General features: G+C 38.4%; 1 protein-coding gene across 4 annotated transcripts in view; it reads left to right on the forward strand.

Annotated features, from left to right (window-relative positions):
* LOC586751 (probable ubiquitin carboxyl-terminal hydrolase FAF-X) overlaps window positions 1–16,734 on the forward strand; it is a 71,036-nt gene extending 54,302 nt beyond the window's left edge. For all 4 annotated transcript variants that reach the window (XM_030982374.1, XM_030982378.1, XM_030982376.1 and 1 more), the window contains exons 51-61: window positions 756–847; window positions 3,525–3,666; window positions 4,183–4,264; window positions 4,887–5,038; window positions 5,522–5,695; window positions 6,044–6,205; window positions 6,460–6,628; window positions 7,823–8,025; window positions 10,203–10,349; window positions 11,602–11,817; window positions 12,278–16,734. In XM_030982374.1, coding sequence (XP_030838234.1) covers window positions 756–847; window positions 3,525–3,666; window positions 4,183–4,264; window positions 4,887–5,038; window positions 5,522–5,695; window positions 6,044–6,205; window positions 6,460–6,628; window positions 7,823–8,025; window positions 10,203–10,349; window positions 11,602–11,817; window positions 12,278–12,532 — 1,794 coding nt within the window. In that variant the 3' untranslated portion in view covers window positions 12,533–16,734. The remainder of the gene's footprint in view (window positions 1–755; window positions 848–3,524; window positions 3,667–4,182; window positions 4,265–4,886; window positions 5,039–5,521; window positions 5,696–6,043; window positions 6,206–6,459; window positions 6,629–7,822; window positions 8,026–10,202; window positions 10,350–11,601; window positions 11,818–12,277) is intronic.
* Window positions 16,735–17,260: the final 526 nt, after the last annotated feature.

Consider the following 17,260-nt stretch of genomic DNA (forward strand, 5'->3'; position numbering starts at 1 on the left):
ATAAAGTTACAAGCACTGTACACAGAAAGATGTGTATGGGACTACACAAACATGTGGCATAAAAATCTGTCCCAAATTTTATGATGTTACATGCCATATTTAGAATATTAAGGCATTTGGAGAGCCATGCTTTTTTATGCAGCATTTTATATCAAATGTTCTTCCACACTTGATGATAACGCTCACAAATTGTTGTTCACCTCTTCCCAGAACTCAAGCTTCTCTTTAAATGCAGAAGGCTTTAAGTCAGGACCAAGATTAGGATTAAGATAGGATTAGGCCCTAGGGTCAGCAAGGTTGGGATTAACAGCGTCAATCAAAAACTTAACCAAGGTTAAGTTTTGAATTTTTAATCTAATTTTGAAAGTATAAGTTCTTGTTAAATGAAACTTGGACTAAAGGGTTATCAAGTATTCCCGATCATGTGAGGAGAATTTCAGGTCACAAAGTCAAGGTCAAAGGTTATTTCAGGCCAACAAACTTAGACTATGATGTGGCATGATGTTTCTTCATATTTCATGAAAGTTGTCAATCTTGGTACAATAATAGTAAATAATTCTTCTGACGACTCTTAAGTCAATATTCACTTCAAAATGCTGATTATATTCAGAGAATTTCATATTTTGGGGCCTGCTAATGGGCCACCCTGCCTATAAATAATGTCCAAACCTCAATTTTTCATAATATCGAGTTGCGTAATGCCCTCATTAAGTGAAGATATTGATTTTATCCTTTGTGCTTGTTTACTTTTGCAGACGACCGAGTCGGAAGAACTAGCCATGCTTAGTATTCAGCTGGCTTCAAGGTTCCTCTTCACTGTTGGACTTCATACCAAGAAGACGCTTAGGTTTGTATTCATAAAGGACCGGTCACACCCACTCTTACAATGATTATAACAATGTGTAATTCCCTAATCCCTTCTATTTTTACTTAGAAAATGCACCGGAAATTGTTCTAGTTTTCATCCTAATCGTGAAAGATAATGAACAGTAGTGGAATTGAAAAATGGGAATGGAACTTGTTTTATTTTGTCTCATTGTTCTGCCTGTATCAAAAGATACATGTACATGTAAGAGATATTTGTTCATGATTTCTGTTGAAGTTTTGTAAATATCTGGAAAGGATCAGCAGATCTACAACCCTCCTTCGCCCACTGTCTCCAGAAGCGGATCTAGAGGGGGGGTTGGGGGGGTTGCAACCCCCCCCCAAAAAAAATCCGGGGACCATTTTTTTAAATCTTATCTTTTTTTTTTAAACTTGTAATTTTATTTTATTCTATTTCTATGTATTTATTTCATTTATTATTATTATTATAATTATTATTATTATTATTATTATTATTATTATTATTATTATTATTTCTTTTTGGGGGGAGGGGGGGGGGGGGGGTTGGGCGAACAAATGTCACAGAGTCCCTTGCCCCCCCCCCCCCCATCAGCTTTTTTGAGGACACGGGCCACCGCCGAAGTGACAAGCTAGGCCAGCGTTGCCGATTCTCATCCCCAAAATCCCCACATTAAAAAAAAAAAAAAAAATTGGGGGATTGTTGAAGTCTTTGGGGATGAAAAATAAATATTTGGGAATGAAAATAATATTGAGTTTTATGAAAAACGAATTTGGGGATTTTCTGTCAAAATTTGGCAACTTTGGGGATATTTTAAGTGTCGTTTGGGTGGGGATTTTGTGAAGATTTAACCTGGCAACGCACGCTTCAGAACCGTGCTCATCTAATGTAGTGATAGTTGTAGCTCGAAGGCAGTGGTTCGTGTAGATTCTAGACGTGTTAGCTGCAATGCTAATGGTCTTCAATTTGGATCCCAAAGTGTTTTTGCCAACAACCTGATGATCATACCACGGCACACTTTGTTGTTGTGACCCGTCTCCAGCATTGACGACATCTTCAGGAGCTATTGATTTTGGCCGTTGCCAAAAAAAGGGAAAGCCAGGGTTCAAATGTGAAATGTAATCGCAAAACGACTTCACAGGGCAATTTACATCCTTTGTCTCATACATGCGACCATACTGGCTCCTTGTGTCATCGTTGTTGTCTCCTCTGTGATTTTTAGTCAACTTGTCCTTTGCAAGATAAACGTACCTCCTGTCACTTGAATCTGTAGCAATGTCAAAATCATCTACCTGTAGATCTTTAACATTTTCTCTGCCTCTGTTACACAGATGTAACATTAAGTTTATGAAAACAGCGTTCTGGAGACCTTTAGGAGTAGAACGGTCCAACGCTGGAGAAGACAAAATTTTGCCAAAGTCTTCCTTGCTTATAGGTTCCTTGTGTGTTATTGCACCCTTTCCCTCAGCTTTCAGCTTATGAAGGACTGCAACAAACATGTCATTCGCACGCCTAAATGCACCACTATTTACGATGTCCATTGACTTTGTTTTTAGAAAGTGTTTCTGGAGGCCATAGCCACGGGCGTAGACAACGGGGGGATGAGGGGGATGCATCCCCCCACCTCACAAGGTGTGGGGGGGGGGGGGGGGTGGCATGTACAATCATCCCCCCAGGTTTTGGGGAATGATATTTGCTTAATTAATAAGTCATAATGATGATAATAATAGTAATAATAATAATGATAACAATTATAATATTAATAATAATAATTATGATGATGATAATAATAATCCTCATCATTATTGTAATTGTGTTTATTGTTATTAGCCGCATTCACACGGTGAAAGCCAATTCAGACGGTAAAAAAAAAGAAAATCTTACAAGTATTTTGTGGTTATCTTGTGGTTTGGAAACCACAAGATAACCACAAGATTAAACAGGCGCGGATCTACGGGGGGGGGGGGGGGGGGGGGGGGGTTTAACCCCCCCCCCTTGGGCGGCCCAAAAAACAAACAAACAAAAAAGGGGGAAAAAAAGAGGGAAAAAAAGAAAAAAAAGATAGAAAAAAGAACGCACGCTGGAGAGAAACCCTTTCAAGTGCAAATATTGTGAGAAGATATTCAACTCATCTGGTAACTTAACCAAACACATGATAACTCTGGATATAACTGTGTATGTAACTGTTACTTGATTTAAAAAGACGTTATCATGCACTGCTTTTTATGGTCTCCATTGTGTTAATAGATGCCAGGAAAACATCATTTACGGGGTTCAAATAAACACCCCCAAAAAAAAATCGGCTTGCCGCTTCGCGGCTCGTGGACGATGCTCCGCATCGTCATTATTGGTCAACCCCCCCCCTTAGCAAAAAGCTAGATCCGCCCCTGGTCTCTGCTCAGTAAGATCAGGGATCTATACACCATTATTGACATGCAGCCTACTACAGGTTTCCACATGTCTGTTGCATGATGTCATCATTGTAATTGAAATGTTGGGTCATGCAAATATATTGTCTCTATTGCTCATTTGTTTGATATTGTACTTGAGGAAAAAATGAAAATCCTCAGCAGTTAAGTTTAGTGGTATTTTGCTTATTATCAACTAAAAATGAATCTGATGATTTGTTTTCTTGTTGTTGTTGTTGCATTGACCAACATTTTTGAATGATCTTTTACAGAGGTCCAGCCAACGACTGGTATGATGCCCTCTACATTCTGTTGAGGGTTAGTAAGATGGTACGAAGATGGTTTGCTCAGAACATGCTCTTCTCAGAACCTGCCAGGTTCTCAGAGTATCTTCTAGACTGTCCCAGCTCAGAGGTGAGTTCAACCTGCTCCTCCTTCCCCCTTTTCTCTTTTTTTGTTTTCTTGAATTTCTGTCTCTTCTTCTCTCACATCTCCACCTGGTTTCATTACTTTGCTCTCTCTTTCTCTTCTCCCCTTCCATCATCCTCTCTCCCTCTTTCCCTCTCTCTCTCTCTCTCTCTCCCTCTCCCTCCCTCCCTCTTCCCCTCTCTCTCTCTCTCTCTCTCTCTCCCTCCCTCTTTCCCTCTCTCTCTCTCTCTCTCTCCCTCTCCCTCCCTCCCTCTTCCCCTCTCTCTCTCTCTCTCTCTCTCCCTCCCTCTTTCCCTCTCTCTCTCTCCCCTCTCTCTTTCTCTCTCTCTCTCTCTTTCCCTCTCTATCTCCCAGCTCTGACCTGAGTTCAAGACAAGACCCCAATGCAATAAAGCACTTAAAATGACTTCAGGTTGATTTCTTGAAAGTCTTCATGATCTTGTTGATATGAAAGTGAAATCATTCTTTTCGTCTTTCCCTCCTCTTTCTTCCCTTCTTCAGGTGAGGAACGCATTTGCCAAAGTGATTGTCATCCTAGCTCACTTCTCACAGCAAGACGGAGCATTCCAATCATCCTTGCAAGGTAACTTGGGAAAAACCGTCAGCAGTACTATTTTCAATAAAATAGGGATGTCTTTTAAAATGGCACTAATAACTGTGCATAAGATGTTGATTAGGAAAGAGGTAATATATTGTTATACAAATAATACACAGGTGTGAGTGCATTGCCATAACTTCACGAACGAAAACCTGTGTATTATTTGTTTTATAAAATGGGTCGACAATCTTACTAAGCAAGGTCATAAGATTTCCCCTTGCAACCTTCATCCACGGTTGTTATCACCAAGATTTGCATCCCATGCAGATGTTACTGTGCATATAGTAAAAAATAATGCACAGTTATGTGATCCATTTTGACGCTTCTCATTGGCTACATACTTGAACCCATTTTATAATGTATGTTATCATAAAATGGAAAAGTGATTTGAATGTAGGAAATGCAGGAACCCTGATTTCAAATGAATGATTCAAAAGGCATATTGATAGGACATGAGAAATGATAATGATACACAGTATTTATAAGGCACCGTATTTCTGTATAAGAAATAATCAAAGATGCTGGCACTACCAGACCATTCAATGCAATAAACACCGTTGATATCCCACAGATTCAAGAAGTAAACATTTCTTTCTTGCAATTACAGGATCCACATCACCAGATAGCTCCACGACGCTAAGCAATCACCTCTTGAGGGCGGTATTAGATCTACTGAAGAAGGAGGTGTCGGAACACGGTAGACACCTGACGCAGTACTTTCAACTGTTCCAGATGTATGCCAATCTGGGAGTCGTTGAGGTAAGTGCACATAGTGATCCTTCACTCTGGTGGCAATTGTTACTAACCTTATTGTGTCAAATTTGTAGGGTTAGGGTTAGGATTGCAATTGGGTTTTAGGTCCGGTTTAAGGTTAGGGTTAAGATTAGGCCATGTAATCTTGAGTTCGTGATTGATGTGAAGAATTCAGTTAGTGTTGGATATTGACCATCGGGTTATTGTGGCCAGAGCTATTAAAACATACTAATCATTTATCAATTGCAGTCAAGGGTGAGTCATTGCAAAGGGTTACAGAAAGATATTTCCAAAGTAGCCCAAAATGTCCATGGATGCTTACAATTGTTTGTGATTTTCTTTGAGACATCTGTTTGTAGGAACAAAAGCATGCCTAAAATTTGTTGTGTTGAATGACTATGTGTAAAGTTGCCATATTGATAAATATTTAAAATTTGTATATATATATATATATATATATTTTTTAATACTTTGTTCGCCTTATTGCAGAGAACACAACTTCTAAAGTTGAACGTTCCTGCCACGTTCATGCTGGTGGCCCTAGATGAGGGTCCTGGTCCACCTATCAAGTATCAGTACGCTGAGCTGAGCAAGCTCTACTCTGTGGTCTCCCTTCTCATCAGATGCTGTGATGTCACCTCTAGGACAAAGTCATCAATGGCGGTAAGTGCATCATCTTCTCAACAGAAGTGTTCCAAGTGACCCTACAATGACCCTGCAATGTCAGTGGCTATCTGGTAGGATTAAATTCTAATTCACTGCAAAATTTATGTGCCAAGAAAGAAGGAAGCAGAGCCCTGGCTGGTGATAGTTTAGTGAACGCTCTTCAACCCTCACATGAAAGGTTCTGGGGTTGATCTGTGTCGGGTGTTTTCGCCGTTGGTTGTCCTGCCATTATTAAGTCCAACTTAAAGTCAATCTTAATCTTTGTGAAACACCCCCATGTCATTATTTTGCTTTTTCTTGAGAAAAAAAATGTTATGATTCCTGTCTGCTTATCTATCTATCCAGGGTGTGAATCCTCTACCTAACCCTCATGGTGATCACATGTGCTCCAAGCCTATCATGCCCATCCAGGCACAGGTAGCAGACCTTCTCTTCTCTCGAGGGGCGTACATCAAGAAACTCATCGAGGACTGCAATAACTCAGAGGAGACGCCCAAGCTTCTCAAAGTAAGTATGAGAGGGTAATAGAGTACCGAAGCTGTGACATCATAAAAATCTATTTTTAGAATTTCTCAAATTTTTCTTCATTTTCCGAAAGAGCATCAAACATAAAATCTGAATGTTTAAAACCAATTGAATGTGTAAAGTATTGGCTGAGATATGACCATCTGAATAAATAGAGTCCTAGTCCTATAGGAACTCATTGATATTGCTCTGGTTCGTAATGTGTTTCCTTCCTTCCTTGTTCTGTGCCTACGTAGTTCTGCAGCTGGGAGAACCCGAACTTCACCTTGGTGGTCCTAGGTGAACTGCTGTGGCAGGTGGCCTACTCCTACACCTATGAGCTCAGACCTTACATGGATCTTCTACTACAGATCCTACTACTACAAGACTCCTGGCAGAACCATCGCATCCTCAACGCCCTCAAAGGTAGGTCAGGAGTCAGTCATCTGCTTTCTTTCTTATTTCCGCAAAGCCCATGGAGGGTCAGAGTATCCCAGACCCAAAGGTCTAAATGAATCAGCTTTGTGCCCTCAAAATGGCATCAATCATTAACATATTTTACTCTTACATTCCTTTATAAATGAAAATTACAAAGTGAACCCCCCCCCCCCTAAAAGATGACATTTTGTATATTTCAGATAGATATAGAAATTAGAATGAGCTTAATCTTACTAACTGAGGTCGTGAATAATGTTATGTATTTGAATATTTAATATTATAGGGCATTGTGAGCTTTCTGGGCTCTAACCTTGATTTCATCAAAGGGTTATGGCTGCGTGATGGAGCAGCAAATTCATATTTGCTTTTTATGCCTCTGTAACGAAGTAGCCGGAGGCATTATGTTTTCGGGTTGTCCGCCTGTCCGTATGTACGTCTGTACTTCTCGTGATCGCGTTATCTCAAGAACGATTGATGGATTCCTGCCAAACGCAGGACATGTATGTATCTTGCTGAGCCAATGAACTGATTAGAGTTTAGGGTCATGAGGCCAAAGATAAAAGGGTCATTCATGTATATGAAAAATAGCTTGTAATCACAATATTCCGAGAACCTGTTATTGGATTGCAATTAAACTTGAATTTGAAAAATTGCTTCTGATTTGGTTTGTGAAATCGCTCTATGGCGGAGGCATTATTTTTGGCTGCACGCATTCGAAGTTCCATCTAGTTTGTAAATATTTACCGCGTATTGCCAGTTACACTGCCGCTGCATGTCTGAACGCCCGTAAAGGGTACAGATTTCTTATTTTCGAAGGCATACCGTGCTAGAAATTTCTAATTCTTATTTTCAAATGTTGGCAGGTATGATAAACTATAATATGGAAATAACAGCCTGTGGAATGGACATTTCTGCATTGGTGTGTCGCGCGTGGTTGTAAGTTTCGTTTTAATGAAACCTTGTTTTTGCTAGAAATTCTTTTTTTTTCCATCATGGTTCTTTGTTTGGGTTGAACAAGGTTGGCAGCTCTGGGTTTAGGGTCAGTAGAAGGGTTAGGGTAAGCGTTTATCCAGGGTTGAAGTTAGGAATTTTGATTGTAGAAATAATTGGCAGTGAGAAATTGTGACAGGAGGTCAGGAGCATGTGCTTAATGATCAATGTGTTTCTCTGTTTTCATATCAGGAATCCCAGATGATCGGGACGGTCTTTTTGACACGATCCAGCGGTCCAAGACGCACTACCAGAAGCGAGCGTACCAATGCATCAAGTGCATGGTTGCACTCTTCAGTAACTGTGAGGCGGCACACAGACTGCTCCAGTCGCACGGTGATCTCAAGCGAAAGTGGAACTGGGCTGTGGAATGGCTAGGAGATGAACTAGACAGGGTAAGTCAGGAGTAAAGGAATTTTAATAAATTACATTTCTGTAGTGTTTAGTTCAAAAGCTTCTAAGCTTTTTATAGGTTTATCAAGGGCATGGTAGCAACAAGGTATATTCAACTCCTTCTGGTTCATAAATGAATTACCAAGAATGGATGTAAAGATCATGAGGTATTGTTTTTGGAAGAAGAAGGTAATTTTTGTTAGTCCATAAAATACATTTTTCAGCACTTGTAATTGTTAGGCAGGCAGGATACTGCGTAAACACTGTCTTGTATACAAACAAAGGTTTACAGTCTATATAAACCAGCTCGTTGATCTCACATTCACATTCATATTGTCCACAAACCTTGCGAGTCTTCTTCATTCTATAATATATCCAAAGTTTGCCACTCTATACTCAAATGTGCATCTTCTTTTTTATCTTCATATATCAAATTGAAATGTAACTACATTGTACCACATACATCTATGAATCTTGGTGTACACCCCCTCTTTTTTTATCTTTTTTCTCTCTCTCTCTCTCTTTCCCCCTTTTACCAATATTTGTGCCTCCATACCGTATTCATATTATTATGTATCCATTGAGGGTAGTCATGCTATCAAGCTTTGCTTACTTTGTCAACCCTCCTGTTTGATGTTTTCGATTAGTTACAGCCAGCCTTACTTTATTCGACATTATATTCTTTTGAAATGTGTAAAATTTGCAATGGTTTGTTTGTTATATATTTGTAAAAATGCAAAAGAAAAAGAAAATCAAACAGAAATAAATAAATTAAATCAAATCAAATCAAATCAAAAGAATAAGAAAACTAGATGGAATTTTGACTGCGCGCAGTCGAAAATGATGCCTCCGCCATAGAGCAATTTAAACAAGTTTGGAGTTTAAATCTCCAGTGGTTCTTGAGATATCATGATAACAATCTCAATGTATGGAATTTCATAAGTTGACCTCTGTGACCCTTGACCTTTGACCTACGTGCTCCAAAATCTAATCAGATTGTCTTCCTATGGTGATACACACTATCATTAAGTTTGAAGTTTAAATCTCCAGTGGTTCTTGAGATATTATGATATGGTGATACATACTATCATTAAGTTTGAAGTGAAAATTCTCCAGTGGTTCTTGAGATATCGCGATAACGATCTCAATGTATGGAATTTCATAAGTTGACCTCTGTGACCCTTGACCTTTGACCTACGTGCTCCAAAATCTAATCAGATTGTCTTCCTATGGTGATACACACTATCATTAAGTTTGAAGTTTAAATCTCCAGTGGTTCTTGAGATATTATGATAACAATCTCAATGTATGGAATTTCATAAGTTGACCTCTGTGACCCTTGACCTTTGACCTACGTGCTCCAAAATCTAATCAGATCGTCTTCCTATGGTGATACATACTATCCTTAAGTTTGAAGTTTTTACATCTCCAGTGGTTCTTGAGATATCATGATAACAATCTCAATGTATGGAATTTCATAAGTTGACCTCTATGACCCTTGACCTTTGACCTACGTGCTCCAAAATGTAATCAGATTGTTTTCCTATAGTGATACACACTATCACTAAGTTTGAAGTTTAAATCTCCAGTGGTTCTTGAGATATCATGATAACAATCTCAATGTATGGAATTTCATAAGTTGACCTCTGTGACCCTTGACCTTTGACATACGTGCTCCAAAATCTAATCAGATCGTCTTCCTATGGTGATACATACTATCCTTAAGTTTGAAGTTTAAATCTCAAATGGTTCTTGAGATATCGCGCTAACAAACTCAATACAAGGAATTTCATAAGTTGACCTCTGTGACCTGTGACCTTTGACCTACGTACTCCAAAATCTAATCAGATCGTCTTCCTATGGTGATAAATACTATTCCCGAGTCTTAAGTTTAAATCTTAAATGGTTCTTGAGATATTGTGATAACGGTCAAACGGGACGTACGGACGGACGTACGGACGGACGGACGGACGTACGGACGGACGGACGTACGGACGGACAACCCGAAAACATGATGCCTCCGGCACCACCTTTGGTGGCGGAGGCATAAAAAAGTCAGCTCTGACTAGACGGTGTTGAATCCAGTATAAGTCATTGATCTCTCTCAAATTCCCTATTTTGATCAAATTGTATTTCATATCATTCTTCATTCGTGTATTTTGTCTTTGACTGTCTACAGAGACCCTACTCTGGCAACACGCAGTATACATACAACAGCTGGTCTCCGCCTGCACAGAGCAATGAGATCTCCAATGGTTACTTCCTCGAGAGATCTCACAGTGCTCGTATCACGTTAGAGAAGGCTTGCCAACTATGCCCTGAGGAGGTGAGTGAAGGACAGGATCAGACCAAGGCTGGGGTGACCACATATTCTCTGGTGACCATTAGTTCAGGCTTTATATAGGGGTCAGATTGCAAAGGAACTGCATTTTATTTTAGGTTTAGGGCTTGTGTAAGGTTCAAGGCATAGTTTAACAATGTTAAGTCTGAGATGCACGGCCGTACGTGCTACCAGTGTCTGTGTTATGGTGTAATATTGAAGCCCTAAAAAAAAATCAAGCTTCAAAATGATCAAGAAGTGCCTCAAAAAAGTAAAAAATCTGTGAGTGACCGGTTTTACCATACTCGCATCCCCCAATTGACTATAGTGTTATGAAAACCGTTTGGCAAATGCAAAATTGTGTTTCGATTTCCAATCATGAATATCTTGATAATGAGACAGGCGATCGGCTTGTAAAAGTCATGGAGTTCCTGACTGACCTAAAGGTTTATAATTATGATTGCAGCATGAGCTAAATCCATGATTTTGTTTCAGAATCTGAGACAAGTTACCGGATCCCTTTAAGTGTTTGGTCCATGTTTGAAATTAAGCGTTGGGTTAGTGAAGGATATTGACGGCAGGACAATTATCGCCATAGCATGGATCTTACAACCTAAGGGCTCTGTCAATGAAAAATGTTGTAAATAACATCTTCCACATCGTGCCCCCCTCTCAAATAATGAAATGGAAGCTCTTATTACCCATCATGTGAAAAAATATGTTTTGACTAATACATGATGATACAAATTTTGCTGAGAAACCGCCTACTAATCTATATATTTGGTAAATTATTATATCTATCTGGACCGGATAGATATCGCGCACATGTCGCGTAGTCCCATATACATCTTGCTATGTACAGTGCTTGTAACTTTTCCAAGACTGGGCCAAATTTTCAGAACCTTGCAGTACACACCAATACTTATATGCTAGATGATCAACCTTTTCTGATCCATTCCACAACGTTTCTTTCACAATACAATCGCATGACTAGAACTGGTCTTTATCTTTAAAGATTGTAAAGCACTATACACAGATGTTATTTGTGGGACTGGACATCATGTGGCATCACAGTTTGGTTTTTAGTTTTTAACTAATTCTAGTTTTATTTGTAAAATTAAGCCATTTCTAGAGAAGTCATTTTCATGTGATATTATTACGATGATGTTCTTCTAGTCAGGAAGGTAAAGCACGCAGAAACTCAAGAATTCTATTTCATCTTTACCAACACTCAACCTTGTTTATAATGTGACCCTAGGAACCTGATGAACCTGAGATGATGGATGAACATGAAGGTTCTGACCCCCAGGACGAAGCCCCTGTCCCTTCAACCTATCCACAATCACTACCACACCTACAGACAGCTCCACCCAACAATCAGCAACAGCAGCAATCTAGTCCACCACCTTCATCATCCTCATCGACATCGTCATCGCAGCAACAGTCACAGCAGCAGCCGCCTGTCACCGCACAAGTAAGTCATGGATTGAAAGTCCAGCATTTGTTATGTTTCGTTGAAAGAAGCTTTTGCATGGTGTATCATTTCTTTTTCATTCATTTCATTTATTTATGGAAATTTGAAGTGGGATTTAAATAAGCAACATAGAACAGTGATAAGAGAAATATATACATAGATGATGGATGCATGTGAGCAGAATTTAGATTTTCAGAATAACTCACAAACTAAACAGTTTGGCATTCCTCAGCTATCATCTTTCTGATGGGCACACAAGCCCGACTGCTATCCCATTTAAAACTAGATAAGTGGTTTATTTGCTTTCTTTATTCATATTTTTGTCTTACAAAAAATATATCGTAAAACAAATGACTGATATGGAATATATATTTCCATAGGGGTAGATTACATTTCATGATAATTTGATTTAGGTAGGTAATACTTTTTCTATCTGGGTGTGAATTCTTTCTGTCTTCAGAACAGTCAGATGCAGCCACAAGTGCCCAACAACCAGCAACCAGCCCACGACACTCCCCCAACCTCAGGCCAGGTGGGTAGCCTCCACAAGCACCCTAACACCATCAACAACACTCTGCATAGCCCAGAGCAGGGGGGCACTACCAGCCCTACCACCACCACCACTACCACTACCCCTGCACCTAACCCGCCAACCAGCCCACCGGAGGAGCAACTAGATGAGAAGATAGAAGGTGGTAACAACAAGGAGACTTAGTTTGTGGGCCGCCCAAAGAGGGTGCTGCTTTTAGACAGACAGCAATGGCAGCAAAATCCCTTGAGGACTTAGTGGAAGATAGTCAAGGATCAAGTAAGGATGCTTCTGTTATATGGCATCTACACATCCCTTGGAGGCACCTTTGATGGTTTGGCATTGATTCACAGAGCACTACAGAGCACTTAGTGGATATTGGTGTATCCTTTGAGGAACACTTTTCTTTGGTCAAAGACCAAGGGGCAAGGATGCTTCGTTTGCATGGCGTCTACAAATCCCCAAGAGGAACTTCATGATTTATCAATGTTCTAAAGAGCATTTTGTGGATATTGTATCCTTGGTTGAGGAATAAGTGAGGATGTTTCCTTTGCATGGCGCCTGCATATCTTCTAGAGGAACTAACAAAGATGTAGCCATGTTCTAAAGAGCGGTTAGTGGATATTGTTCTATTCCAGCTGAACTCTTCACCAAGAAGGAAATTCCTGATCGCATTGTTCTCTTTGCTTGGATACATTGCGATGCTGAGGATCGTCAAAGGCTAAGTGTTTGGAGATAGCGACAGTTCTGTTCAAGTTTTATCAATAGAGGAGAACTGATTTTTGTTTTGTTAAACAGCACCCTAGCTGTTTGTTTCTGAACCAATGTGTAGCTCCTACATACTTTTCGCTAGTAGGGTAAATTATACAATAGTCGTTATAAAGGAAAGGAGAGGAGTCAGACATGCAAGCATGTAGAAATAAGGATATTTCCTGTAATATTGCAAAGCTTTTCTTGAAAGGTAAGGCTTGTTTCAGCACAAAGCAGTTAAACACCTCACAAAATATGTGATCAAATGAAAATCACTTCATATCTATATTATCTGCACCTTGTCCATATGGAAGGGTTATTTTGTTGGGGTAATGTCTTACCCTGCCTATACTCACTAATCTGTATGTTATACATACCGGTATTAGTATCTGTATGATATAGACAACAGTGGTGCATATTGTGTATGGTAAGGTCTGTTGAGAGCCAGAAGGCTGTTGACTCTCTTTAAAAAGGGAGTTAAATGCCATTCTGGCAATTTCATTTTACTGATGGGATGTTTAAGTTGTAGTTTACTGCCTCTTAATAGACCAAAATTATCTTTCTACACTGAAATTTTTGGGGAAAATGTTAAATATCTGGCTAGGAGGTAACTATGGATGATGCCTAATAGGAATGCATATTGATGAACTTTAAAATGTGTTTGCTTGGTAAAGGTGGATGCGTATGTGTGTAAGATAACCCATAGACAGGAGAATGGATTAAGCAGCTGGTTTAATGTGCAGCTTGATACTGTTTAGGGGCTTCCCCTGATTCTGTTAGGGGCTTACCCTGTTCATTTTCAAAACTTGTCATCAGTCATTGAGACTATTCATTATTAATGGATTTCTTGAAGACCATCCCATCGGTGCCCCATTTCATGAAAGTCTTATTGAATAACAACTTCTACTTTCCTTTGACAAATCTGCCTATAAGACAAAAAATAAGATAACGCCAATCACCTTTTCAATCAACCTTGGACTCCACTTTCAATATCTCACAAGTTGTGTGCATGAGTTTGTTTGGGATTCAATCTGTACAGAGAAGCATGCAAGCACAATGTAACATGTTACCCATTACATTCAAACTAATCGTTCCTAGTTTTGCAAACCAGTGTACATACATGCTATGGTATAAGTACAGGAGATATATCACTTTGCAAGACTCTTCAATTAATACATTACAGCATCTTGCATGTTCGAATTGAGGGAAATGTAGAAAGAGGAAATTCTGGGAATGAATATAGCATTTCTCTGCAATATTCAGGGAGATGTTTTTTATTCTAACTATGATTCAATTTGTATATGATGTGATTGATTACAGTGTACATGAAAACTATGGGTTTGTTACATTAATGAAGCAGTAACTTTCATATAGTAAATTCTGTCTAGATGTGATGGAGGTTACAAGAATGCAATGTAACACGAGTTTTAAATTGGCAACATATCTTTCAAGAATGTAAATGCTTAGATAACTTGCATGGGCAATAGTTATCGCGAGAGCATCTATTTAACCTTAAAGCACCATGTGTCTGTTTGTGCCCTTATGAAATGACGTCATGTATCGCTCTAAAGCTTGTCATAGAATGTGTCCAAAGTTTGTGGGTAGTCGTGCACTGTTGAGCTGTGTTAAGAAATATAGCACCTCTCTCTCTTGAAACAAGTTGGGGATTTTGTGCCGTTTTAAGTTCATCCATATGACTGACGGATAATAAGTTTTTTTGTGTGTGTTATTTTTTATTGTGTTGGTTGATATGCAATGAGACTTGTTTTGTTTTTATATAGATTTGATCTTTAGCTGTTTATTTGTTTGTAAATATGCAATTATCTTTGATAGAGAACAGAATGGATTTAAATAGATATCTGTTTCTGTCTTTCTCCCCTCCTCTATTTCTATCTGCCTGTATGTCTCTCACTCTCTCTCTCAGTGTTTGTCTCTCTCTGTCTCTCTCTCGCTCACTCTCTCTGCCTGTCTCTTTGTCTCATTGCATGTTCTCACATCTTAAGTGTCTCACTTCTCTGATTATATGACTCTGTTTTCTCCATTCTCTGTCTCTCCTTTCCTTCCTATCTCCCTCTCCTCCTTCACCTCCCCCCTCTCTCTTTCTTTCTTTCTCTCTCTCACATACACACACACTTTTTCTCTCCCCTATCTTTTTTGCCATCAAACAATCACATTTGCAGTTCTTGTAGTTGATGCCATTTGATTCAAGTTATTTAAGTTGATACAATTTCAATGAAGGATGTATAAACATTTAATACATCATATGTTTATTTATATTGATTTAATGTATCCTTCTTAAACGGTTATGTGTACAGGCCTAAGAAGTGATGACAGATTTTTTATTTTTGTTTCCCTTTTCCCCCAAAGACTAGTTTTTAAGAGTCATCTACACTGATGTTGGTAATTTTATGGACAATTTTTCCCTCACTATTTAGTCATTCCGAGCCTGTGCTGGGAAAATACTTTTCCAATCATTAACATTCAAGTCAGTCTAAAAGTCAAACAGGAAATAAATAAATTTAGTCTTACAGGAGTAAATGAAAGATCTCAACTTTCTACTACTCCGCATACGGTGTACTTGGGGAAGGTCAACAAAGACTGTTATTATAACATAATTCCCAATACAGATGTTTTATTTTTTTACTAAAACTACTACATTTAAGAAGGAGGAAAAGGGTTTGTCCTATTACATTTCACCCCATTTTTTTTAAATCAAGAAAAAATTGAGCTATGTGTGAGCTAAATCTGTGTCTGTTATTGTTAATGTAAAAAGAAATAATATTGAAGCCATAATATGATATGAAATAGGTATACTCGTAAATATTTGTCTTAATTAATTGTGAGAGGTAGGTTGTTTGTGAAATTGTATTCACAGCGTTTGACAGTGCACATTCTCACAAAGAAATATGTCATTGAATGGAAATTCCCCTCAATGTTAGAAATGCATATAAACTATAAATACTATGTTTGATTCTGTTTATATTATTTAAATTCATCTATTCCAAGAAGTATCGTGTTTTTTTATGTGTTTTTTTCCTCAATGGATTTCTATGTACCCAGCGCATGTAAAACTACCGTTCATATATTTAAAAGTCGTTATATTTCGATGTGAATGGGAGGACTTATTTGATAATGGAGTGTGTTTTTGCTATGAAAAAAAAATGGAAGAGACACTGTAAAATTTATGGAAGCGACATTGTAAAATTGATGGAAGATATTTTGCACTGATTAGGTTTCTATTGTGTTTTAGATAGTCACAAATGAATATAAGGATTTAAGCAGACTGAAAGGATGTATGTATGTATGTATGTATGTACTTAACATGTACTATCACTGTATGTCTTTAAATATTACGTAGATAAATAAGAATGAGCCCTCGGTCCATTATATTGTGGATTTCTTAGGCATGTAAAGTAATATGATTCTCAAAGCTTTTATAGGCTTGCTCTGTGTTTACATTTAATCATATTATGTAAAGAGAGAATGATGTAAGAATGAATTCTGAGCCATTTTTGCTTCACAATTGTTGGCTTATGAGATATATTGTGACACTAAGTGCTGTTTTTTTTCTTTTTTGTTTGTTTCATCTGGAAAGAGCAAGTTTCAATGAGGAATAAATGATAGCTTAAGATATTAAATCACTGTTGCATTGTTTTGAAATGGTAGTCAATAATGCTGCGCGAATGTTCAGATAAAAAGTGTTATGAATTTCATAGTGAGAAATACAGAATATGAGTTCATTTGGATGTTGATGAAAGGGTATGTGAATGAAGGATTGTTATAATATGGGAGAGGGGGGAGTTGGAGAGAGATTTGATCTCTAGGGAGCTTTCTTCTGCCATGTGAATCTACCTTTTGGGAGGTAGTACAGGAGGACGACGAGAAGGATAAAAAAGAGGAGGAGGAGAAGAAGGAGGAAAAGAAGAAAAAGAAGAGGGGGGGGGGGGGGGAGAGAAAGAATTGTTGTAAATAATACTTTATTGGGTTTTATGAAGCAAACCTAAGAAGGAAAAATCGTGATCGCTTCAAAATTTATGTAGGTATTAACTTCATGTATATTCTTTTTTTTTTTTTACAACAAAACAGCATGCGGTCTCTTTGACTTGATACAAAATTTCTTTAAAAATGAAAAAACACCTTTGTTAAAATTATCCTTTTAAAGAA

Source organism: Strongylocentrotus purpuratus, unplaced genomic scaffold, assembly GCF_000002235.5.
Source record: "Strongylocentrotus purpuratus isolate Spur 01 unplaced genomic scaffold, Spur_5.0 spur5_scaffold_12, whole genome shotgun sequence".
NCBI lineage: Eukaryota > Metazoa > Echinodermata > Echinoidea > Camarodonta > Strongylocentrotidae > Strongylocentrotus > Strongylocentrotus purpuratus.